Source organism: Colletotrichum destructivum, chromosome 6 (assembly GCF_034447905.1).
Source record: "Colletotrichum destructivum chromosome 6, complete sequence".
NCBI classification, from domain to species: domain Eukaryota; kingdom Fungi; phylum Ascomycota; class Sordariomycetes; order Glomerellales; family Glomerellaceae; genus Colletotrichum; species Colletotrichum destructivum.
This window is the reverse complement of record NC_085901.1, coordinates 3,423,659-3,444,509: the sequence shown is the minus strand read 5'-3', so window position 1 is coordinate 3,444,509 and position 20,851 is coordinate 3,423,659. Positions and strand designations below refer to the sequence as shown.

General features: G+C 53.3%; 7 protein-coding genes across 7 annotated transcripts; 5 read left to right on the top strand and 2 right to left on the bottom strand.

Moving 5' to 3' along the window:
* The first annotated feature begins 21 nt into the window (after positions 1–21).
* CDEST_10226 (Putative NodB domain, glycoside hydrolase/deacetylase, beta/alpha-barrel) lies at positions 22–1,121 on the top strand. The gene is made up of 2 exons (XM_062926384.1): positions 22–824; positions 884–1,121. Exons 1-2 carry the CDS (start codon positions 134–136, stop codon positions 955–957), a joined length of 765 nt encoding a protein of 254 aa, XP_062782435.1. The 5' UTR covers positions 22–133; the 3' UTR covers positions 958–1,121.
* A 1,328-nt stretch (positions 1,122–2,449) lies between these two features.
* On the top strand, positions 2,450–10,650 carry CDEST_10225 (uncharacterized protein; the record flags this gene model as incomplete). Its single annotated transcript, XM_062926383.1, has 2 exons — positions 2,450–2,732; positions 2,786–10,650. The coding sequence occupies 2 exons, from the start codon at positions 2,450–2,452 to the stop codon at positions 10,648–10,650; spliced, it is 8,148 nt and encodes a 2,715-aa protein (XP_062782434.1).
* An 18-nt stretch (positions 10,651–10,668) lies between these two features.
* CDEST_10224 (uncharacterized protein) lies at positions 10,669–11,934 on the top strand (the record flags this gene model as incomplete). The annotated part of the gene is made up of 1 exon (XM_062926382.1): positions 10,669–11,934. One exon carries the CDS (start codon positions 10,669–10,671, stop codon positions 11,932–11,934), a length of 1,266 nt encoding a protein of 421 aa, XP_062782433.1.
* Positions 11,935–12,365: 431 nt separating this feature from the next.
* CDEST_10223 (Putative plant peroxidase, hem peroxidase, hem peroxidase superfamily, peroxidase, active) lies at positions 12,366–13,278 on the bottom strand (the record flags this gene model as incomplete). The annotated part of the gene is made up of 3 exons (XM_062926381.1): positions 12,366–12,435; positions 12,492–12,879; positions 12,948–13,278. 3 exons carry the CDS (start codon positions 13,276–13,278, stop codon positions 12,366–12,368), a joined length of 789 nt encoding a protein of 262 aa, XP_062782432.1.
* A 975-nt stretch (positions 13,279–14,253) lies between these two features.
* On the top strand, positions 14,254–16,117 carry CDEST_10222 (Putative galactose oxidase/kelch, beta-propeller, immunoglobulin-like, immunoglobulin E-set; the record flags this gene model as incomplete). The annotated part of the gene is made up of 5 exons (XM_062926380.1): positions 14,254–14,432; positions 14,544–14,631; positions 14,746–14,927; positions 14,988–15,323; positions 15,382–16,117. The coding sequence occupies 5 exons, from the start codon at positions 14,254–14,256 to the stop codon at positions 16,115–16,117; spliced, it is 1,521 nt and encodes a 506-aa protein (XP_062782431.1).
* A 275-nt stretch (positions 16,118–16,392) lies between these two features.
* On the bottom strand, positions 16,393–17,010 carry CDEST_10221 (uncharacterized protein). Its single transcript, XM_062926379.1, has 2 exons — positions 16,915–17,010; positions 16,393–16,839 (listed from the first exon to the last, which is right to left on the bottom strand). The coding sequence occupies exons 1-2, from the start codon at positions 16,923–16,925 to the stop codon at positions 16,644–16,646; spliced, it is 207 nt and encodes a 68-aa protein (XP_062782430.1). The 5' UTR covers positions 16,926–17,010; the 3' UTR covers positions 16,393–16,643.
* Positions 17,011–18,517: 1,507 nt separating this feature from the next.
* On the top strand, positions 18,518–19,894 carry CDEST_10220 (uncharacterized protein). Its single transcript, XM_062926378.1, has one exon. The coding sequence runs from the start codon at positions 18,568–18,570 to the stop codon at positions 19,102–19,104; it is 537 nt and encodes a 178-aa protein (XP_062782429.1). The 5' UTR covers positions 18,518–18,567; the 3' UTR covers positions 19,105–19,894.
* Positions 19,895–20,851: the final 957 nt, after the last annotated feature.

Below are 20,851 nucleotides of genomic sequence, written 5' to 3'. Positions count from 1 at the left end.
ATATACATATATAGAGACGCGGATGCCCGGTTGAGCCTACTCTTGGTCTCCTGATGTCTGCATCCCATCCCATCACGAACCTCCCTGTCCCAAGCTCTGTCCCAAACCCTTCTCTCCCTCCGATTCAGCCACAATGCTTCTCGACACCATCGTCACCGGCCTGCTGCTGGTCGCCAGCGCCGCCGCAATCCCCATCGAGACCCCCATGGAGCTCATCAAGCGCGCCCCGAGCGCCGGCGTCGTGATCCAGAAGTGCGCCAAGCCCGGCGTCTTCGCCCTCGCCTACGACGACGGACCCTACCAGTACACCTCGCAGCTCGTCGACATTCTCAACAACGGTGGCGCCAAGGCCACCTTCTTCATGACTGGCACCCTCTACGGCTGCATCTACAACCAGCGCGCCGCCGTCAAGAAGGCCTTCGACTCGGGCCACCAGATCGCCTCCCACAGCTGGACGCACCCCCAGAACTTCGGCAGCCTCAGCCAGGCCCAGCTCACCTCCGAGATGCAGAAGCTCGAGCAGGCCGCCGTCAACATCATCGGCAGGAAGCCCGCTTACATGCGCCCGCCCTACCTGGCCACCGGCGGCTCCGTGCTGCCGACGATGAAGACGCTGGGCTACAAGGTCATCACCAACGACGTCGACTCGGGCGACTGGAACGGGCAGACGGCGGCGCAGAGCCAGCAGAAGTTCCAACAGGCTGGCGCAGGCGGCAACGGACACATCCCCCTGATGCACGAGACGTACGCCAGCACGGTGCAGACTCTGACGCCCTGGCTGATCAACTGGGCCAAGCAGAACAATCTCAAGCTGGTTACCGTTGGTGAGTGACGACGGCGATTACCCCATGATGAGATATACGATGGCTAACACGAGCGTCAGCCGAGTGCCTCAACGACGGCAGCGGAGCCTACCAGCCTGGTACCTTTACCGGCAATGGCGCGAATTCCTGCTGAGTGCACGATGGCAAGCATGGGTGGGAATGAGAGGGTAAAAAGTCCCTGAAAATATTATAATGCCGGGTTGGTTGGGGTGGCGCTGAGAAGTACGGCGATTTCATGAACATAAAGAGGACGCTCATGTTGTTTTCTACACAAGAATGATGATGATATTCCCCTATGAAACCGTGATGTCTGCTCAGTCTGGGAAATAAACCGAACACTCATTTCGCTGTTTCATGTTGTATGACAAGCGTTGCATGTGTCACAAGTCCATCGGCAGCCATGCCTTGAGACGAGAAGGATTCTGATGACGGATCATCTTCCGACAGCATAGAATTCCTTAAGTCCCAGTTAGACATCTCCCGATGGCTCTCAAATCGCGATTTGAGAGAGGGTTCGAGTTACAACGCCGTCAGTCCAGTGTCGGTCTAGATCATGATCCACACAAAAAAAAAACTATTAAAAAAAAACTCGGAGAATCTCTGAGTAAAGGTTTGCGAATGGCGAGATTAGGAAACCATATCCCACCGTTCCTTTTGATGCATTAAGCAAGGACGTCGATTCGAGCTCTAGATTTTCGCGTCAGCTGCCCCCTCACAAGCGGCCGAGGAGGTGGAAGGCGAGGTTTTACTATGCCTTGGCCAAATCGGAACCTGGGTCGTCTTGTAGGCCTCAAAGCCAGTTTTCCCGCTTGCAACTCGTCATATTCCGAATCCCGGGACGCGTCATCCGTCGAAATTTCGATGATCTTGAATCTTGACCACAGTTTCCATCCTTGACGTTGGCTTTCACTGGACACTCAGCAACGTTAGCACTGCCAGCGGCAATATGAGCCCAACACATGCAAAGCCTGGCTCTGATAACCGTACCGAAAGTTGAGTCCAATCAACTCTCGTTCCCCTCTACAGTCCCTTTAGGCTTTTACAGCCGGCTGGCTTCCCAACAACTCTCCTCAGAAAGTCAATGAGAATCACCACACATTAACGCCCAGAAGCTCCCGTGAAGATCGTTTCAGCGGCAGGAGGCCAGAAAGACTGTTACACGACAAAGTCTGATATCGAGAGAGAGCTACTGCTTTGCAAAAGCCAACCAGTCAAAGATTGCCTATCAAACTTCCATATCTAGTAGACCCTTTTTTCCTATCATTCCAAAAGTCAATTCCAGGGTCCAAAAGCATCCTCAGTCACTTTAAGTTGAGGCCTACAACCCATCTCAACGAACCCGAAAGCTTTTCTCGTGTGATCTTCAGACGAACACTCCCGACATGTGAAAATGATGCTACAGCTCTCGATACTCACATCGTGAGCCATCTTGTTAGTCTCCATCTCTGTATCATTAATAAAGAGGAGAATTATAAAATACGCCCCTAAACCCGCGGCTATGTAAAATCGTCTTGGCCCAGAGAACAGGTGCTACTATACAGCAACACTATTCTATCAACAACTGACAACTAAACATCAAGAAGACATCAACTTCTATTCTAAACCAAATTGCTCTTTACATCAAAATGTCCGACCAAGCAGCTCTTTATCTTATTCATCACGTTTTCCTTCCTCCTCAGTTGCCCCAGGCAGATGATTTCAGTGTCAAGAATGAAACCGTTTTGCTCCATTACGTTCGAGACGCTCTCGTCAAATTTTGCGACTTTGTTCCAAAAATCAGCTTGGAGACCGTGACAGCAGCTGGTGAGATGATGGAGGCCATGATTCGCGTCCATCAGCCTCGAGGAGATGATCCGGCTGTCGACGAATATGAGTTGCTCGAAATGCTGCATAAGCTACCCAGACGAGGTACGTTTTCCAACACAAAACTCGGTTTTCTGTCATCACTAATTTTATACAAGGCGCCATGTCAACGATTCCACTCAACATCAGGGCCCAGAACGCCGGAGTCCTGATCACCAAGGTCCACCACTCGGTCCGCTTGGAGGCGTTTGAGCTGTCTCCAACCAACGAAGCTGCCATGGCGACTTCTGGTCGTCTCCGCAGGACCTTTCCCGGTGTCGGTGTGACCGTTGATCTTGAAAAGTTCAACCAACTGGGCTTCAAAGAGACTCTCGCGGAAACCTTGGCGACCATGAGCTTCCAAAATGCTGCGGGAACCCAGCCATGCGCCAAAAAAGCGGGAAAACTTCACGAAGAAAGCCGTGACACTACCCATCCGAAGATGGTCACGGAGCTCCTCTACGCCTTCTTACTCGCCGTCGGTAATCCTCTCGACGAAGCGAGAATTTCTAAGAACACCCGTGATGAGATCAACTGGAACAACACCTTGCTCCCGTGGCGCCGTTCTCCGACATGGCTGCTTGTTCGCGTCAGTCTGCAGTTGATCTTCGGCAGGCTGGCTGACCCCGAAAATAGCCTTTACAAAACATTCATGGCCTTCGTCATGGCTGAGATCCTCCGCGATAGCCTGGAATCTACTGTTAAGTCCAAATCGGAGTCCGACCTCCTGCTGTGCATGGTCGCCAAGCTGTCCAGGCGGCTGCTCAAGCTTACATCGGAGCCTGTCCCCGCCGCTCTCAACCACGTTCGCGAGACCATGCGTCAAGCAAACAAACTGTTGTCGGACCGCTGGCTCAACATCCAGAAGCAGGACTCGCCTGGCCTCTGTAAAGAGTTAGAAGCTCTAGAGGCGTCGGATTTCGAGAAGGACTCCATCATGCATCTCCCCGAGCTCGATGACTTCCTGGCTTCTTTTGCCAGGCGAGGTACCCAGACAGCAGTCTCCCACTTCAGCCCTTCATGGACGGTGGCATTGTATGACTCTTTGTTGCTACCATCCGAGGTAGCTGTACCAGACAATGCACACTTGTCTCTGCACCTAACGGCCTTTGAGACTTGGGTTGGCAAAAATCTGCAGACATGGTTTGCAGGACATAAGACTACTGCCAACACATGTTCTCAGCTCCGAGACCTCATCGAAGACTACCACGGCAAGGCCAGCACGTTCTATGGAGGCAAAGGCAATCCCGAATCAATCTCCATCATGTTGTTAACAATCTTGGAACTCTGGATCGTCTGTGACAAAGCTACAATCCAGATTCATCCGCTACTCAGGAAGTTTGATCCCGAGATCCCCTTGGGCCTATTTCAAAACTTCCTTCTTACGACCAGGGCCCATTTGGAGAGACTGCATAACGCCGAGTCGTATCTTAGAGAGCGCCTTAAAAACTGCGAACCGAGCTCCTCTGCTCCAAACATCTACACGACATATGGATCCTCCGGGTGTTTTTCCGTTCGTTACTTCGATCAGTCCGTCAAACACCAGTCTCTTCGGAGTGAAATCGAAGAGCAGGCACGGAAAGACCGTGAGCGCAAGAAAAACGAGCTGCGTAGGTTGAAAGATAAATACGACGATCTCATGAGGAAGTATCACGCGAGCTCTTGCGAGTATTACCAGGGTTACAACAAAAAAACGGGCGTTCCCTACACGGCTCACAGCCGCTATTGCTCGCGTTGTTCATATTTTGATCAAGCCAACAGCTTGAAGGTCGAAATCCACGAGTGGCCGCTTCCGAACGGGCTGCTTGCCTTGAAGTCGACGGTCTTCGAGCTGTCCGTCCCCGAAGGCTTTGGAAGCTGGCGCGAAGCCAGTATCTACTTTCTTTTCAACGTCCTGAAGGATTGTTTCAACTGTGAAGGACGGCCTCGCTCAAACCATTCCTTAAAGGGCTACCAAGGCCTATCTCGGTATTTTCAAAGCAACGTGAGTAGTCAACACATTAGTCTTCTCTCGGAGGACAAACCCCATATGGCGACGCATCGGAGGATGGTTTCTGTTTCAACGGCTACTGAGTCTACAGTTTGCGTCATCAACGGGCTTCACTACGCATGCTACGACGGTCGCCGGTCCTGCTTTCTTACTCCATTTCGAACTACAGACACGATCCCAAAGGATTGCACTTACAAGATGCCTCCGGCCTCGAAACACGTCCAAGAATACCTTTTCCGTCCTTCGACCATGCCTAGCGGTCCTCCACCAAACACCGTACTGGCGAGCCTAAACGAGTGCCCCGAAGACATGACGATCGAGGAATTCAAGGCCATCGCTTCCATCCCTCTTGGATACAATCTTCAATGGAGAAATATCATGGTTCAACTCTTCTCCCCTTCAGTGGACTTCAACCGAAGGGAAACTGTTCTCGTCATTCAGCAGTGTATCTACCAAGCTGGCCCACCTAACAGGTCCACGTCTCGATGTGCTCACGGTATCTGCGAAGATGAGAAATTCGCCTCAAGGATGGTTGAAGGCCTTTTCGAGGCAACACAACGCTTCGACGAGAACTGGCAGTCGTCCGCCGCCTTGACGGCTTTCACAGCCCTTGCTCGCTGTCTCTTTTCCCTCACTCCTTCTTCCGATATCCGGCAAGAATGCCTCGGTTTCCTGTCAAAAGCGAGAAGCGTCACATTTTCTTGGGCGCAGGATCTGAAGAGCAAGGCTCAGGAGTCGTCAGTCGACGTCGACAAGCTAGAGTTCCAGCGCAGGGCAATCGAGGCTTACCTGATCTGCGCGGACACTTTCAATATTGACGAGAGGTTCCAAGACGCCGTCTTCTCGGACAATGCAAGCGTCTCTACGTTTCTTCAGTGCTCTATCGCCATCCAGGAGGGTGGCCAGACTCTTCTGACTTCTCTCGATGCGTCAGTTCAGTATCTCTATTCTCGCTGGCAGAGAACATCTTTCCTACATTGCAGGTTTCTCAGAGAGCGGATTGTGTCCGGGGGAAGCCCCGGGCTAGATGACGCGATATCCGCATCCTGGTCCGTTTACCAGCCAAGTCGTGTGTGGGAACAAGTGTCAGTGAAGCATAGATCATGGTTGACCAGCATCACCGCGTCTTTAAGACCGATGGTGGTGCATTTCTGTCTTCTTACCGGCGAGTTTCTGGTCGACGGCGTTCCCCTGAATCGTCTGCCGAAAGACTACCTCGATCATGAGTCTTACAAATGTCTTTTTGGGTCCTTGTCAGCCGAGATTATGCCCACGCCAGTTCCGGGTATGCGATTCTCCCTCAAGCGACGATACGCAGGCTACCTGGTCCACTTGGGTCTCACCCATGGCCCCAGGCAAACTGTGCCAGATTTCTTGGTGCAGGCCTCGAGAGGTGATTTCATTTACGAGTTGGTTCCAAAACGGTGTCTCAGGGGCAGTTTGCCGACCAAGTTTGTGGAGGATTATGTCCATTGGTGGGACTACACGGGGGAGTGTGTCGAGTTTCGCGATAAGAAGGCTCCATGGCTGCTTGCGACATCGCACTGGAGGCTTACAAAGGTTCACTACGAAAGCAAGTGGCAGCTTGTCCGAGACGACTCTACACTTGTCGATGTACGCAGTCAGTCGGCTCAGCTGATTTCAACAATCTTTCGGCCGCTCGAAGACCCTTATTGGATCCACATAGTCCGCAGAAAGTCGGACTCGTCAGTCGCCGTGGAACTCCCTCGAGCTCGTTTGGAATTCAGTTACGCTCCTCGTCAGCCTTCTATCCTTTCACGGCAGTACCGCGGGATGTCGGTTGACCCCGACCAGTTCATCGGTACACTGGTTGGCCTGAAAGACAGGCTGGTCCTGAGAGACGACCAATTTAGCCATCCAGCCATCCCTACACGCCGAAAGGTTCTCGTGCTTGAGGGACGGGTATCGTTCGCCAAGACGAAAGACCATGTCGAAGTTTGCATTTCCAAAGGCGACGCTGCGAGAGTGCATGCCTACGAAGTGGACGATAGACTCGCGAGGCTCGTCAGCAACGAAAGCCGGCAGAGCAATCTGTTCCTTTCCTACCTGCATGCTATGACGTCTTTTGCGATTCCTGACCCCCTCACGGAGAGAACGGGCACGGAACAGGCCTTGTCCATTCTCAGCTCGGCCTCGGTCAAGTCGTTCGACGTGCTGACGGGAGAGAACATCAACATCCTGAGCAAGCTTGCCCAGCTCACACCGGGTAGAAGATTTTACCCTGCCAACGAGCGCGTTATGCAGACCGTTACCTGGGACTCCCAGTTGGGATTCTTGGCACAGCATGACCTATTCCTGGGCCATGTGCAATCCATCTTCAAGCAGGCAGAGAGATCCAAGTTCTTCCACCCGGAATCTTACGTCAGTCCACTAGATCCAGAACTGAACCGAGTGGACTCCCATCTCCTCAAACGAGACAGTCTCCGTTCCTCAATGTTTCGGGTGTCTGGGTTCGGGGCGGAGAGCTTCAGTCTGCAACACGACGCCCCTTACGCCGCAAGAGACCGTGCCGGATCCTCTGCAAGCTCGCAGGCTTTCAAGATTGCGCAGCTTGTCTTTTCGGAGGAGCCCGTTCTAATAGAGTCCTTACCCACGGGCATGGAGAGTCTTCTTTGGAATTTCCTAAGCAACAGCACCTCGGTTTCGGGCAGCGACTGCGACCTCCCTACCGAGCAAGTCACCTACAACGCAGACCTCCTGTCGAATAATTCCTCGCTAAACTTCATAACCTCCAACTGGATCGGCCTACAAAAGAGCCTGAGAATATCTGTCAATAAGCACCACTTGATGATGTGGCTGGCGACGCTTGCCTTTGCACAAAACACGGACACGGCTGTGCTTCAGACGTTGGCCTCTTCACAAACGAGCCAGCACGTTGCCGGTGTTCCCGCCCCAGAGGGCGACCTCTTCGATCTTCGACATGGCTGTACGTTCGATGCAACCCTGACACGTGCGCGTTTAGAAGGCAGCTGTGTCCCTTTTGACGAAAGCCCGGAGCACCGTCTACACCAGCAGGTGAATGAGTCCGATTACGCTTTCATGCAACGCCAGGAGAAAGAATACCACGCCAATTTGAGGCGCGCGGTTAACGCCCTTTTGGATGTTCTTCGGGCTCAGTGGCCGTGTAAAGTTCCAAAGATACCGCCGAACCACTCCGAAAAGTGCCATTGGGACTTATACGTCCGGGTTAGAGAAGCACTTCCCGGTATCCAGGCACTCATCAAGACGTGGTACGACAATCTTCAATTCAAGGCCTACATACGAGAGATCGTTCGATCGATGCCATCACGGGTTACGCCTCGAACCCTGAAAAAGTCTTTGGTGGCAACGCCAGACCCAGCTCTGTCCTCAAGACCACGTTTTATCAGCGAAGATGCCCTCTTCAAGAGCTGTCAGCCACCTTCGATTGTGAAGGAACCCCGGATCTTTGACCTTGAGTCAGTTCATAAGCACCAGAGGCGATACTACCGACTCCCGAGCCTGCTTTCCAGCCTCTCCAGTAAGACTGTGGGAGAGTATCAAGCAAGATATGTTCAAGACCTCGAATCAAGCTCGGACGCTTTACAGAGACGTCAGCTTACAGAGAATCGGAGTGACTCTCCGAACGATGACTTGAAGAGTCGGTTGTGTTCCTACTTGCAGGTTTGGAGAGATCACACCCAGGAGCTCCTTGGTCTCATCATGGACACTCTCTTCGATTTACCAGCAACCGGCCCTTCTAAGTGTGCCACGCACATCTTTGATTACTACCAACGCCCCAGACTCTCGGTGTCGTCTCTTTTACAGCGGCTGAACCACGTACATTTCAACAATACCCCCGTCGCATGGAGGGATTGCTTGACTCACTTCGGCCTATCTATATCTCAACTTCAGCGCGCGGAACGAATGGTGGCCTCGTTGGGAGCTCCGATCGCGCTAGAAAACGAGCTACGAAACCCTGGGCACACCAATTGGTCCCCCAGAGACTACCCAGATACACTTCTCTTGGAAGTCGAAAGCAGCATTATGGTTCGAGAGGTCCAGGAGAGCATTGCTGAAAAAATGAGGAGCCCGCCGGGTAACGAGAACGCCGTCATGCAGTTGAACATGGGTGAGGGAAAATCCGCCGTCATCGTTCCGATGGTTGCAGCAGCCCTCGCAGACGGATCGTGTCTCGTCAGGGTCATTGTGGCCAAGCCTCAGTCCAAGCAAATGCTTCAGATGATGGTATCGAAGCTGGGCGGCCTTCTCAACAGGCGCATCTTCCATATGCCATTCTCCCGAGCGGTTAGGGTCGGAACGTCTGAAGCGACCGCCATCCAGGCCATCTTTCAAGACTGTATGGACTGCCGAGGCATCCTACTAGTTCAGCCGGAGCATATCCTGTCTTTCCAACTGATGGCTATCGAGACGGCCATCTCGGGGAAGGCGAACGTGAGTCAGTCTCTGGTAAGAGCTAAAGACTTTCTTGGCCGTGTCTCTCGCGATATTGTAGATGAAAGCGACGAGAACTTCAGCGTCAAATTCGAGCTTGTCTACACGATGGGAACTCAGAGGCCAGTTGAGTTCAGCCCCGACCGGTGGGTGTGCATACACCAAGTCCTCGAGGTTGTGAGGAAGTTCCTCCCGGAGGTTCAAAGAACCCATCCCGACTCGATAGAAGTGTCTGCGCACCATAACGGCTGTTTTCCTAGGACGCGGATCCTACAAGAAATCGCCAGAGATCTTCTGCTCAGCCTCGTGGCTCGTCATCTCAGCAAAGCTGGCTCAAAAGGTCTTCCGATGGCCATCCAGTCTTCTCACGTACAGAATGCCGTGTTCACCTACATATACAAGACTGACTTGTCCAAGTCTGAGATCGACGCAGTTGAAACGTCCGAACTCTGGTCCTCATCGACGAAGGACGCGATTCTGCTCTTGCGAGGGCTCATCTCCAGCCAGATACTCAGTTTCGTGTTTTGTCAGAAGAGATGGAGGGTTGACTATGGACCTGATCACAACAGACGTCCCAGCACGCGACTTGCAGTGCCGTACCGAGCGAAGGACAACCCAAGCGCCCGGTCCGAGTTCAGCCATCCAGATGTCATCATCATTCTCACGTCTCTTAGCTACTACTATGGGGGACTGGACGATTCTGAGATTTTCATGAGCTTCGAACACCTTACGCGATCAGATCAGGCCGATATGGAGTACGGTTACTGGGTAAAGGACAGCCACAATCTGCCGGTAGCTTTTCGACAGCTCACCGGAATCAACCTCGAAGACCGCCAGCAATGCGTCGAACAAGTCTTTCCATGCATTCGCTTTTCCAAGGGGACGATCGATTACTTCCTTCAACACATTGTCTTTCCCAAGGAGATGAAGGAGTTCCCACACAAGCTCTCGGCCTCCGGGTGGGACATTGGGGCGAAGAAGGTCAACGCAACCACGGGCTTCAGCGGAACAAACGACTCCCGGGCGTTTCTTCCCTTGAGCGTCAAACAGCTCGATATTCCAGAGCAGAAGCCGACCAACGCGCTGGTTCTGGAGTACCTTCTCCAGAACGAAAACTCGGTAGCCTTGATGCCGGCGGTCAAAGGTTCCGACAAGTCACTCGCTGAGACATTGTTGGAAATGGTTGTTCGACTGGACCCGCCGGCCCGTGTCATTCTCGACGTCGGCGCCCAGATACTGGAGCTGGATAACCTGGGAGTTGCGAAGCGGTGGCTTCAGATGATGGAAGACCGCGAAATGACACAGGCTGTTATTTTCTGTGACGAGGATGATCACATCTGCGTCGTGGATCGCAGGGGCCGAGTTGAGAGCTTCCAGACATCTCCATTTGCTAATCAGACCGATGTCTGTCTCGTGTTCTTGGACGAGGCGCACACCAGAGGAACAGACCTCAAGCTCCCCGGAGGATACCGAGCTGCCGTGACACTGGGAGCCAACCTGACCAAGGACAGACTAGTTCAAGGCAAGTCAATCAACATCCCCATGATAGCCTCCCTCTGACAAGATTTCAAAGCTTGTATGCGGATGCGGAAGCTCGGCAAGGGACAATCGGTGGCCTTCTGCGTTCCCGACGAAATCCGGCAAAAGATTGTAGCAATATCACAGAATAGCGGCGACACGGCCATAACCGTAGCCCACATCTTGGAGTGGTCCATCTCTGAGACCTTTGCGGATCTCCAGAGAGGCATTTGGCTGTGGGCAAACCAGGGCCGCCGCTACCAGCGCCACGAAATCCTGTGGGACGAGGCTCGAGGTGATGCCGAAGAAACCGAACTGAGCCAGAAACAGGCCGAAGAGTTCCTCGAGGAAGAGGCCCAGACCATTGAGGTACGATACAGGCCAGGCCATCAGCTCGACACTTCGCAAATCAGTCTGGACAACGAGCATTGCGCCGACGACATAACCCAGAGGCTGCGTCAATTCGGGGGTCTCAAGCTCGAGTCGACGACGTTTCGCGAAGAGCAGGAGCGAGAGTTGTCACCCGAGGTCGAACAGGAACGAGAAGTGCAGAAACCTCCTCATGCGACACCCGCCGAACACGCAATACATCCGGATGTCAGAACATTCATTTCAAGGGGGATTGTTGTGAAGGGATCCCCAGCCTTTCTTTTCGCTTTCCAGGCGTTGTCGGACACCAGTGCTGCCCAATATTACGACGTCGCCAGATTTCGCCCGAGTCTCTTGGTCACGGCAGATTTCACCCGCACTATTATTCCGGTGGGAAAAGGACACACCTCAGACCTGTTCCAGAGACCTGTCCAGTGGATCTTGACAACGGCGTCGAGTGCGGGCGTCGTTGACCAAGCAGTGATCATCAGTCCATACGAGGCGCAAGAGCTTTTGCCGGAGATACGAGTTTCGAGACATGTCTCTCTGCATCTGTACGCGCCACGCCCAAATATTGGGTACCGCCCGCTGGACACTCTGAGGCTTTACACAATGCCTCACCAGCCTATTCCAAGAGTCATGCCGGAAGTCTTTACGAACGAGCTCAATCTGTTCTCGGGCCAGCTGTACATGAAGTCGATGAATGAGTACCTCAGCGTTCGCCGCTTCTTAGGCCTGAGGTCGGCGGATCAGAAGGACTCCGAGTCCGAACTCTCTGGCTCCTCTACGAATGTCATGGACACTGAAACGCCTAACTTGATCAAGTTCCTGCGCGTTCTCACGATGAAGATCAGGAGGAATTGCGAGTCGATCGACAAGACGCACCTGGGGAGGATTTTGGATCACAGGACACTTGAGGATTCGGATTTTGCAAATTCCATGGACATGGACATGTAATCAATCGGTAGAGGTGCGACTAAAGTTGCGCAGAGCTCAACCCTTGAAACGTGTGTGTATTTGAGTACGTAAAGTTGTTTGGAATGCCAGTCACAGTAGCACTGTCGTTGCTCAAAGCTCGTTGCACCTTGTGCATAAACATGAGATAATAAGCAAGCTGTCATATTTTTCAATTATTTCTTTGCAATTTAAAGCGCCGAAGTAGTGGTTGGACAGTCCGCTATCACGGCATAACCAAGTCGCCTCGTTTACTCTGTCCAGCACTGGGAAGCACTTTGGAATTTACATGGAAAGATTGGCGCAGCCAAATCCGACCCAAACAAGCTTGAGTATGTCCAGAATCGGGTTTCATGTACTCATTGAATAGGCACAGAATTACGCCCCAGTCTGTTTCTTTACATGACCGCATTGCGGCCGGCCTTGGCCCTCACTCAGGCGACCAGTTTTGAGCAGTCTGCAAGCTTCCCTAGGTCGTTTCCCATGATGCTCATCTTGGCCATCCTGTTCACAATGATTAGTGACAAAGTCTCAAGCAATGCGACTGACAACAGACTTACGCCAGCTTGAACGCGGAATTCCACCGCGTTTGGCTCGCCCCAAACCCCTTCCAGATGTTCTTGGTCTCCCGGGAGTTGCTAAGGGCGACGTCGCTGCCCAACGAGGTCGGCGTCATCTCTTGGAACGTCTCGGGGTAGAAGACGGTGCTGTCCAGCCTCTCGGGGGTCGAATCGAAAGACAGCTCCTGGATGCTCTGACCCGCGCTGTGCGCCCCGACGAGGGCCACGAGATCAGTGGCCGTGAAGCCCTTCTTCTTGAAGGCGGTTATCTGGGAGGCGGCGTCGGAGTCTTGCGTGGGCAGCGTGCCCTCGGCATTTGGTATAGCGGAATCCTTTCGCCCGACGAAAAAGTAGACTTTGGGACCCCCGCAGGCCGCAACTCCGAAGGCTATGGGCTCCCGTCAGCACGGCTCGATGCTATCCGCCAAGCCATACGGCTGTCATGACGCCGCTTACCTGCTGCCGCTTGGATCATGTCGGCGGTGCTGACGTTGTAGGTAATGGCCTTTTCGCCCAGTAACTCGCAGATGGGCTGCATCTGTACATTCTCTTCCCTGTCGAGACACTCGTTGGCCAAGATCAGAGAGCCGTCGCAGGATCCAGGGAAGCAATCATGGAACGCGGCGCGCATTGCCTGTCTCGCCTCAGAGGGACATCCTGCAAAGGAGCTTCTCAGGTCTGCAGCAACCTTGTTCCAGACAGGGGGACAGGATCGTGCGTGGCATGTTGCGGCAAAGGCAAGAATAATTGCAAGTAACAAAGAAGTGAGCCTGTAAGATAAAGACATAACTAGAACGGTCCTTAAGAGATGAGGTAGGAAAAAGAAGAGTTGCAATACTTGTGATGATGTTGCAATATGAACAAACCTCATGTTCAGGGACGTCCTGTAGAGCTATAAGATTGTCTTGTCATCTGGTGGTCTCCAAGGACAGACTACCAAACGCCAGTCTTCATCCTCTCTAGAACGTTCTCGTCTCTGCTTGGACGTTTACAGAAAACGCTACTGTTTTATTAAGGACGTTGGTGTCTTGGGAGTGGCCGCCTGAGAACACTAAGTCTACCTCCTCCTGAACGGACGATCGCAACGGAGAGAAAGGGGACGATATAGCTAAACACTGGGAGCTTGATTTTAGCTTTTTCGACGGACTGGTCTCCTAAGGCGGCCTCCCTCTCCCAGCAATGATTCATGGGACTCTCTCCACGGGACCTTCAATTGCGCACGGCTCTACAATAGGTGAGTGTAGTTACGCGATGGGCGCCACCAGTGACTAGCCGGCATCTAGCACCAAGTAGCTCACGAGCCTAACCCGCGTTCTAGCCCCAGTTGTCGTTCGAAGAGGCTAGCGGGCAGCAAAAATAGTTCCATCATCATAATATGCTTCACCTAGCTCAGGAGAAAGTTAAGAACGAGTCCAAAATGCAGACGGCGTGCGCGCTGCGCTGCGGGGGACAGCCTCCGCAACCTTATCGGGCCCCCAGGCCATGTTTCCTTGATCTGCCAGATGTTTATATTCATGGTGGTGTTCTAAGCGATTCGGGATGGATCAGTTCTACAGGAGTTGCCTGAAACATGTAGCTCTTGCACTTGGAAGTCTAGAGGAAAGTAAGAACGGGCTTGGCGAAGAAACGATGACGAGAGCACTGTAAATGAACGAGTACATGAAGTCGTTCAAGTCCTCAGTCAAGTCTTCATTGCCACTCACAATACTCAGCAGCTTCTCAACGAATCACTCGTTTATTCGTTACGCCGCCCTTTTTCATCATGGTCACTCTTTACTCCGCACTTCGCAACCTGCCTGCGGCGGTGCTCGTTCTTGCCGCCGTCTCCGAAGCTCAAAATGTTGGTCAATGGGGACCGATGGTCAAGTTTCCTGTTGTCCCCGTCGCCGTGGCTTTGCTTCCCGAGACAGGAAACATGCTGGTCTGGTCCAGCGGTTGGCCGTAAGACGATTACTTTTTTCTCACTCCACGCGGTTGACGTTGGCTTTATATAAGCCCGAGTCAGCATTGTCTAGCTTACCACATGGATTGCTAACATTGGGTGTTGGATAGTAACCGCTGGACGACCGCTGGGAATGGAAAGACTTACACGTCGATCTATGATGTCAAAACCGGGAAGGTCAGCGACGCTCTCATTCAGGTAAGTTTCATTTTACAGTGGTATCTTCATCCAATTACCTCCTGAACTTGCCAAATGGCAGGGCCAGAGGTCATAAGAGGAACACTGGTCCGCTAACACGGGTTTGTCGAACAGAACACGCAGCACGACATGTTCTGTCCCGGCACCTCCATGGACGAAAACGGGCGCATCATAGTTACCGGAGGTTCTAGTGCCTCAAAGACCAGTGTCCTTGACTTCAAGAAGGGCGAATTCTCTTCGTGGACTCCGTTGTCCAACATGCAGATTTCCAGGGGATATCAGTCGAGCTGCACCACGTAAGAATATTTTGCGGCCCTTCACAACTAACTCGGTGCTGATAAAAAGACTCGGATTAGTTCCGAAGGCAAGATCTTCGTGATTGGCGGCTCCTTCTCTGGAGCCGGCAGACGGGATGGCGAGGTGTACGACCCCAAGGCCAACACTTGGACGAAGCTGGCCGGGTGCCCGGTCAAGCCTCTGGTCATGCAGCGAGGCTTGTTCCCCGACAGCCATGCCTGGTTGTGGTCTTGGAAGAATGGAACCGTACTCCATGCTGGTCCGGCCAAGCAGATGAACTGGTACTACACCAAGGGCACCGGCGCGAACACGCCCGCCGGCTTGCGAGGTACCGATGACGACTCTATGTGTGGTGTCTCCGTCATGTACGACGCGGTGGCAGGAAAGATCTTCACGTAAGTCATGAGCAAGCTTCATGTCCTAGATTCCCGGATCTGATCTGTGTCCCCCTAGCTACGGTGGTGGCAAGGCCTATACCGGCGTCGCGTCGAGCAGCAACGCACACATCCTGACCCTCGGCGAGCCCGGCCAAGCGGTCCAGGTCCAGAAGTTGCAGAATGGCAAGTTCAACCGCGGCTTTGCCAACGCGGTCGTCATGCCGGACGGCAAGATCTGGGTCGTGGGCGGGATGCGGCAGATGCAGCTCTTTTCGGACAGCACTCCCCAGCTCACCCCGGAGCTGTTCGACCCCGCCACGGGCGTCTTTACTCCGACGACGCCGCACACTGTTCCCCGCAACTACCACTCCACGGCGCTGTTGATGGCGGATGCCACGATCTGGTCCGGCGGCGGCGGTCTCTGCGGCGCCAACTGCAAGGAGAACCACTTCGACGGGCAGTTCTGGTCGCCGCCGTACCTGTTCGAAGCCGACGGCAAGACCCCGGCCAAGCGACCGGTTATCCAAGACCTTTCGGAAACCACCGTGAAGGCCGGAGCCCCCATCACGGTCACCATGCAGGATGCCGGCGCGTACACCTTCAGCATGATCCGCGTCAGCGCGACCACCCACACTGTCAACACAGACCAGCGGCGCATCCCTCTCGATGGACAGGACGGTGGCGACGGCCAGGCGTTTACTGTCAATGTCCCGGACGACTACGGCGTGGCCGTCCCCGGGTACTACATGCTTTTCGCCATGAACGAGGCCGGAGTGCCCTGTGTGGCCAAGTTCTTCAAGGTTTCTCTCTGAGGGGGAGGCACCTGTTAAAATGCGCTTCGATGAGTTTGATTACGATCGAAGGGGTCCTTTGAGACTCAAACAATTCGTTGTATAATATTCTCCCACGTCGTAGATCTATTTATTTGTCTAGTACATCCACTCACGCGAACCTAAACCTATAAACCTACCCTCTTGTCTCTCACCTTCACGATGCTTTTCCCGCGTACCAGTGATAGAAGTACAGAGGTAATGAAGTTATCTCAGTCAAGCAAGTTGCAATATCGGAAATCTCATAGAGAACAAGTCGACTTATTGCAAAATGTATCCGCGTCCCAGAATGCAAACGTTATTACTTTTGATTCATGTACATGTTTTTGGATAAAGATGGTATATGGTGTTCTCCGGGCACGCTTTCCGATCGGGGTATTATTCACCAGGGCATTGCCAATTCCGAACGAGAACTTCGTAGTGAAACGGATCATGCCCTCCAGAACACAAGAAGACTAGAAGTACAGAACTATTTGTGACCCACAGTTCACATACATTGAAAAGAGACTCAGATTCGATTTGCGGTCGACCAGCGTGCAGCGGGAGCCGTCAAGTAGCTTTCGACTTGGACGACGGGCATAGCGCCAAGGGTGGACGAGCTAGCCTGGGAATCGAAGGAGCGACGATTGTCGCTGCGTTGTGCCATCACCCGTTTCGTCGCCCTGGAGGCGGGAGAGAGGTTGAGTGAGAACCGTCTGTGGGAGCTTTGGAAGTTGGGGGTTCATATTAGTTCAGCTGCCTGTGTGCGGTCATACGAGATTCTGATCAGGAAAACATACCTGGGGGCCATTATGATGGATATGTTGAGGAGAGGGGGTGTAATCAGGTGATTTATGGTAGTAAACTGGTGTTCGTTTGTTATGCGTCTTGGCTGATCTTTTATGTGGTGATGGTAAAATGCATTCTTCGTCTACAGGATTCTCTGAGTGGTTTAAATAATCTTTGATTCTCGCCCTATTCCAACTACATGTATTCGGCATTTGGTAAAGCCTACATCATCAATGTCTATGAAGACCATGTCATCGCGACCATCATCGCCATACTCGCAACTTGGCAAGATGCCTTTTTCGGTTCCGAACAACAGCTGACTGAAGATCAAACGCCACCATCGCCAATGGTGTTCACAACCAAACGCAATCATTCGCAATTCACTGCCCTTTCGTTGAAAACTTCAGGCCGTCATGCGCCACTTCTGATGACGCTCCACAAGGGATCTTCGGGACGCAGTGGCGTGGACCTCTGGTTTACCCCGTGCGGCGCAGTCCAATTGTGGTCGCCAGAATCAGCTGGATCAGCAGACTCCGAACCGCCTGGGACCCTTCTTGCATCACCATGCAGGCCAAGCCCGCCTTGTCCTCTCGAATCATCTGCCATTGGGGAATGTCATTGCGGCAATGAACCCCCCCGCGAAGCTGACTGCTGACGCAAGTTGAAGGACGTACTTTGCTGGCGTTGGGCACCGAGTCGAATGGAGGCTTGGTGATGGAAAGGCATCTTCCTCTGTGGTGTCGAATACTAATGTTCATGCTTATCGACACCGCCAACTATACACGAGTGGGGTGTATTCTCAGATATGCCGCTTTGATGATCAGGCTGATCGGTGACGTGGCCAAATACCATCAGAGAGGAATCGAATTGCGCTTAGATACCATTTCATCATCACGATGGAGACTTCCAGTCAGCCAACTGGCGTAGAACAGCTTTGAGAAGAGTTGACTTAGACGTCATGCTTTACCTCATGGCATACCGTGAGCCTTTTGAGGAGGATAACCGGTCGAGTCCTGAGCCAAGAAGGACTAGAGGGATGGCATCCAGCGTTCGTGTCGGTGTCACCTCTCGCACGCGCCGCCGTTGTTGCTTACTTAGTCTTTCCGTCGGCCAACCGAGTGAGAAGCCGACGCATCGTTCTTGGGCCAAGAGTGAGAGCGGCGCCGAGTCCTCAAATACCGCGTGATGCGGGTCTTTACCCAGCGGACGAAGTAGTTTCTCGCATGATCGCATAATCAGGCTGGCATCTTTGAAGGCACCGACAACCTCAGTCACATCATCGCCGGTGAGGCCTCTTCTTCGACGCAGGCCTGATCTAATAACACAGACGCATACCGGCTTGGCATCCAGTTCACCAAAGGCAGCATGAACCTTTAGACGCAGTAAGGAAAGATTTTTGGAAATATTTCAATCATGTCGGGAATCACAACGCCTGCCATTTTGGCCGTATTCCAGCGGTCTCGGGATCCACCCGAACATCTTCCGGGCCTGACTCTTAGGCTCCGGACGGCCCTCCGCAAAGTCTCCACCGTAAGTACCGACCGATTAGTCAGCCACGAAAACTTTTGCATCTGAATTTGAGATGAACTGCGAACAACACGAAGTTGTACAGCGGTCTCGGATATTTATATTGTCTAGCAAACCCTCGCCAACAACCATTCAATATGAGCACAAACGAACCGTCAAACATCCAGGCTTCCAGCGCCCCGACGCTGCCGCCCAACGTCAAAATATTCTCTCCGGCGCAACCAAGCACGGCAACGGCGTTGCTCAATGGCCGCATCTTCACACGACTCACGGCCAACACCCAGACCGAGCCGTCAAAGCTCGCGGCGGCGCTGAGAGACGCGGCCCGTCCCGAGGTCAACGACACGTTTTGCTTCAGCCACCGCAATGTCGTGCTGATCTTCGACGGGGAGAAGGACGGCGCCGACGTGACGGATGCCCATCATGAGCATTTCCGCCTCGTCTGCCTGGCGCTGAAGGACGCCGACATCAGCCTCGACGTCGCCGGTTGCATATTCGATACCTCCGACGTCCTGCAGGCAGGCTTCCAACTGGACACCCTGAGCTCGGGGTCAGTTCTTGTCATCGACCTCATGGATGAAGACGACGACGACGATGACTCCGACGAGGAAGGTGATGAGGCGGCCGCCGAGAAGCTCCTGATGAGCGGAGACTCAGGGGCCACAATGTCGTGAGAATACCAGCTACACGCTGAGGCTTTTTTGGGAATCATCTAATACGGCCCGCGACGGCCATCCTACGCACCGAGCCCGCTGGAGGATCAGTAAAAGCCGAAGCCAGGACTCCAACCGTCGACCGTCACTAGGCGCATTTCCGGTCAAAGATTCATTGATGTTACGCCAGGATTGCGTGGTGAAGGAAGTTCGTTTCAAAGCAAGTTGGAATCACGAAACACAAGATGATGGATGGGGTGGTGCCCGATACAGCGTGCCGCCAATTCAGAAAACTGTCGGAATGCGCTGGACCGAATTTGTCAGCTATCAAAGACCGAGAGATCGGTCAGAGTGGCCTTGGGATCTCCCCTCTTCTTCTTGAGGGCTGGATCGCCTTCCCGAGTGGCCGCAGCCTCAAAGAAGGTTACAGTTGGCGAGGGAAATCACTACTCAGTTTGCGGGGGAGCTCCTTGCTCAATGCCATGCGGACGCTCCGCGTGGGGCTGTTCATGGGGTAGTACACTGTACAGATATCTTCCGCAATTTAGCTCCCGGTTGCATAGAGGCACTTTCTTGAGCGTCGGCCCGTTAGTCTGGGGACCATCAAGTTCAAGCGCATTCTCTTGAGCGGCGGGCTCCCCAGGCTCCCGGATGCAAAAAGTCACAAACACGCGGAGCTTTTCCCCATACCCTCCCAGCCGATGGCTCGCCCCAAAATGACAAATCTCTTCGCAACTTTGTACACCGAGATACGTAGTAGCCAAGGCGGTCCCTATTGAGGTTGCACAATCAGAAAAATAAAAACACCACGTTAAAGGCAACTTTGTGCGTGTTCGCCCGGCATTCTGTCCGTTGCCGCGCCGGAGAAAACACCTCTCTGCAACGACGCAAGGTTTCTTGGCCCAAGCAACACTGGACTCTTGAACTTCCCCCCCAACCGCCAACCAGAGCCCAAAGGGAGACCGGATGCAGTAAGAAGGGGGGGGGGGGGCCGGTACGTGCGGCCGGCTTGTAGCTCGCAGTGAGAAGCAGGGCCTACCCAGTCGTGAGAAAGCTCCTCGGAGGAAGCGGACGGATTTATGTTAAATCGAGTGGATGGGCGGTCCTCTTTCACGATGAAAAGAGTCGCCGGGCCAAGAACGCCAAGCTCGGTGAACATGACTATTCGTGCCGTTAGTTTTCGAAGCGGGAGAAAACTCTGAGCTTGGCGTGCGCCAGACCCCGTTCGTTGCACCTGGGGAGGCGATATCGGGCATGAGAAGCATCCTCCTGTACGGATGGAGGCCGGTACACGCTCAGCATCGCGAACGGCATGGCCGGAGGGTGCACCGAGCATCTTCTCACCCAATGCTCAATCGAAAGCCACGTTTTGTGGTGTCACGGAAAATGGCACAGAAAACGTCATCTGCGGCAAGGGTCTGAAAGGGGACTACGACCACGTGAGCTGTCAGGCCACAGGAGTTTGTCAGCAAAGCTGTCTGTAGGAAGAGTCGTTATTCGTATATGCTACTTCGCGGATACTACGTGTTACAGTGTAGAGTCTCGTGTATCCGTAGTCTCTGCGGATACTCTGTGCAGGTATCTGTATTGGCCCCGGGAAAGGCAGGAGATTTCGAAACGGCTCGCTCACGTCACATTTTGTTTAAACTCCGCAAGACTCCGCGCCCTGCTGTTGGGCCGAAGCCAGGCCATGCCGGCGACACATCCCGGATTTGGAGACGAGCGCCGTTGATCTTGTCCCCAAAGAGACACGCCCTCGCCTGGCTAG

Bases quoted from the DNA above. Each gene is read 5' to 3' on its own strand.
- CDEST_10226 (XM_062926384.1), top strand. From the start codon at position 134: ATGCTTCTCGACACCATCGTCACCGGCCTGCTGCTGGTCGCCAGCGCC. The intron at 825-883 runs GTGAGTGACGAC...CACGAGCGTCAG, and splicing joins TCTCAAGCTGGTTACCGTTG to CCGAGTGCCTCAACGACGGC.
- CDEST_10220 (XM_062926378.1), top strand. From the start codon at position 18,568: ATGAGCACAAACGAACCGTCAAACATCCAGGCTTCCAGCGCCCCGACG.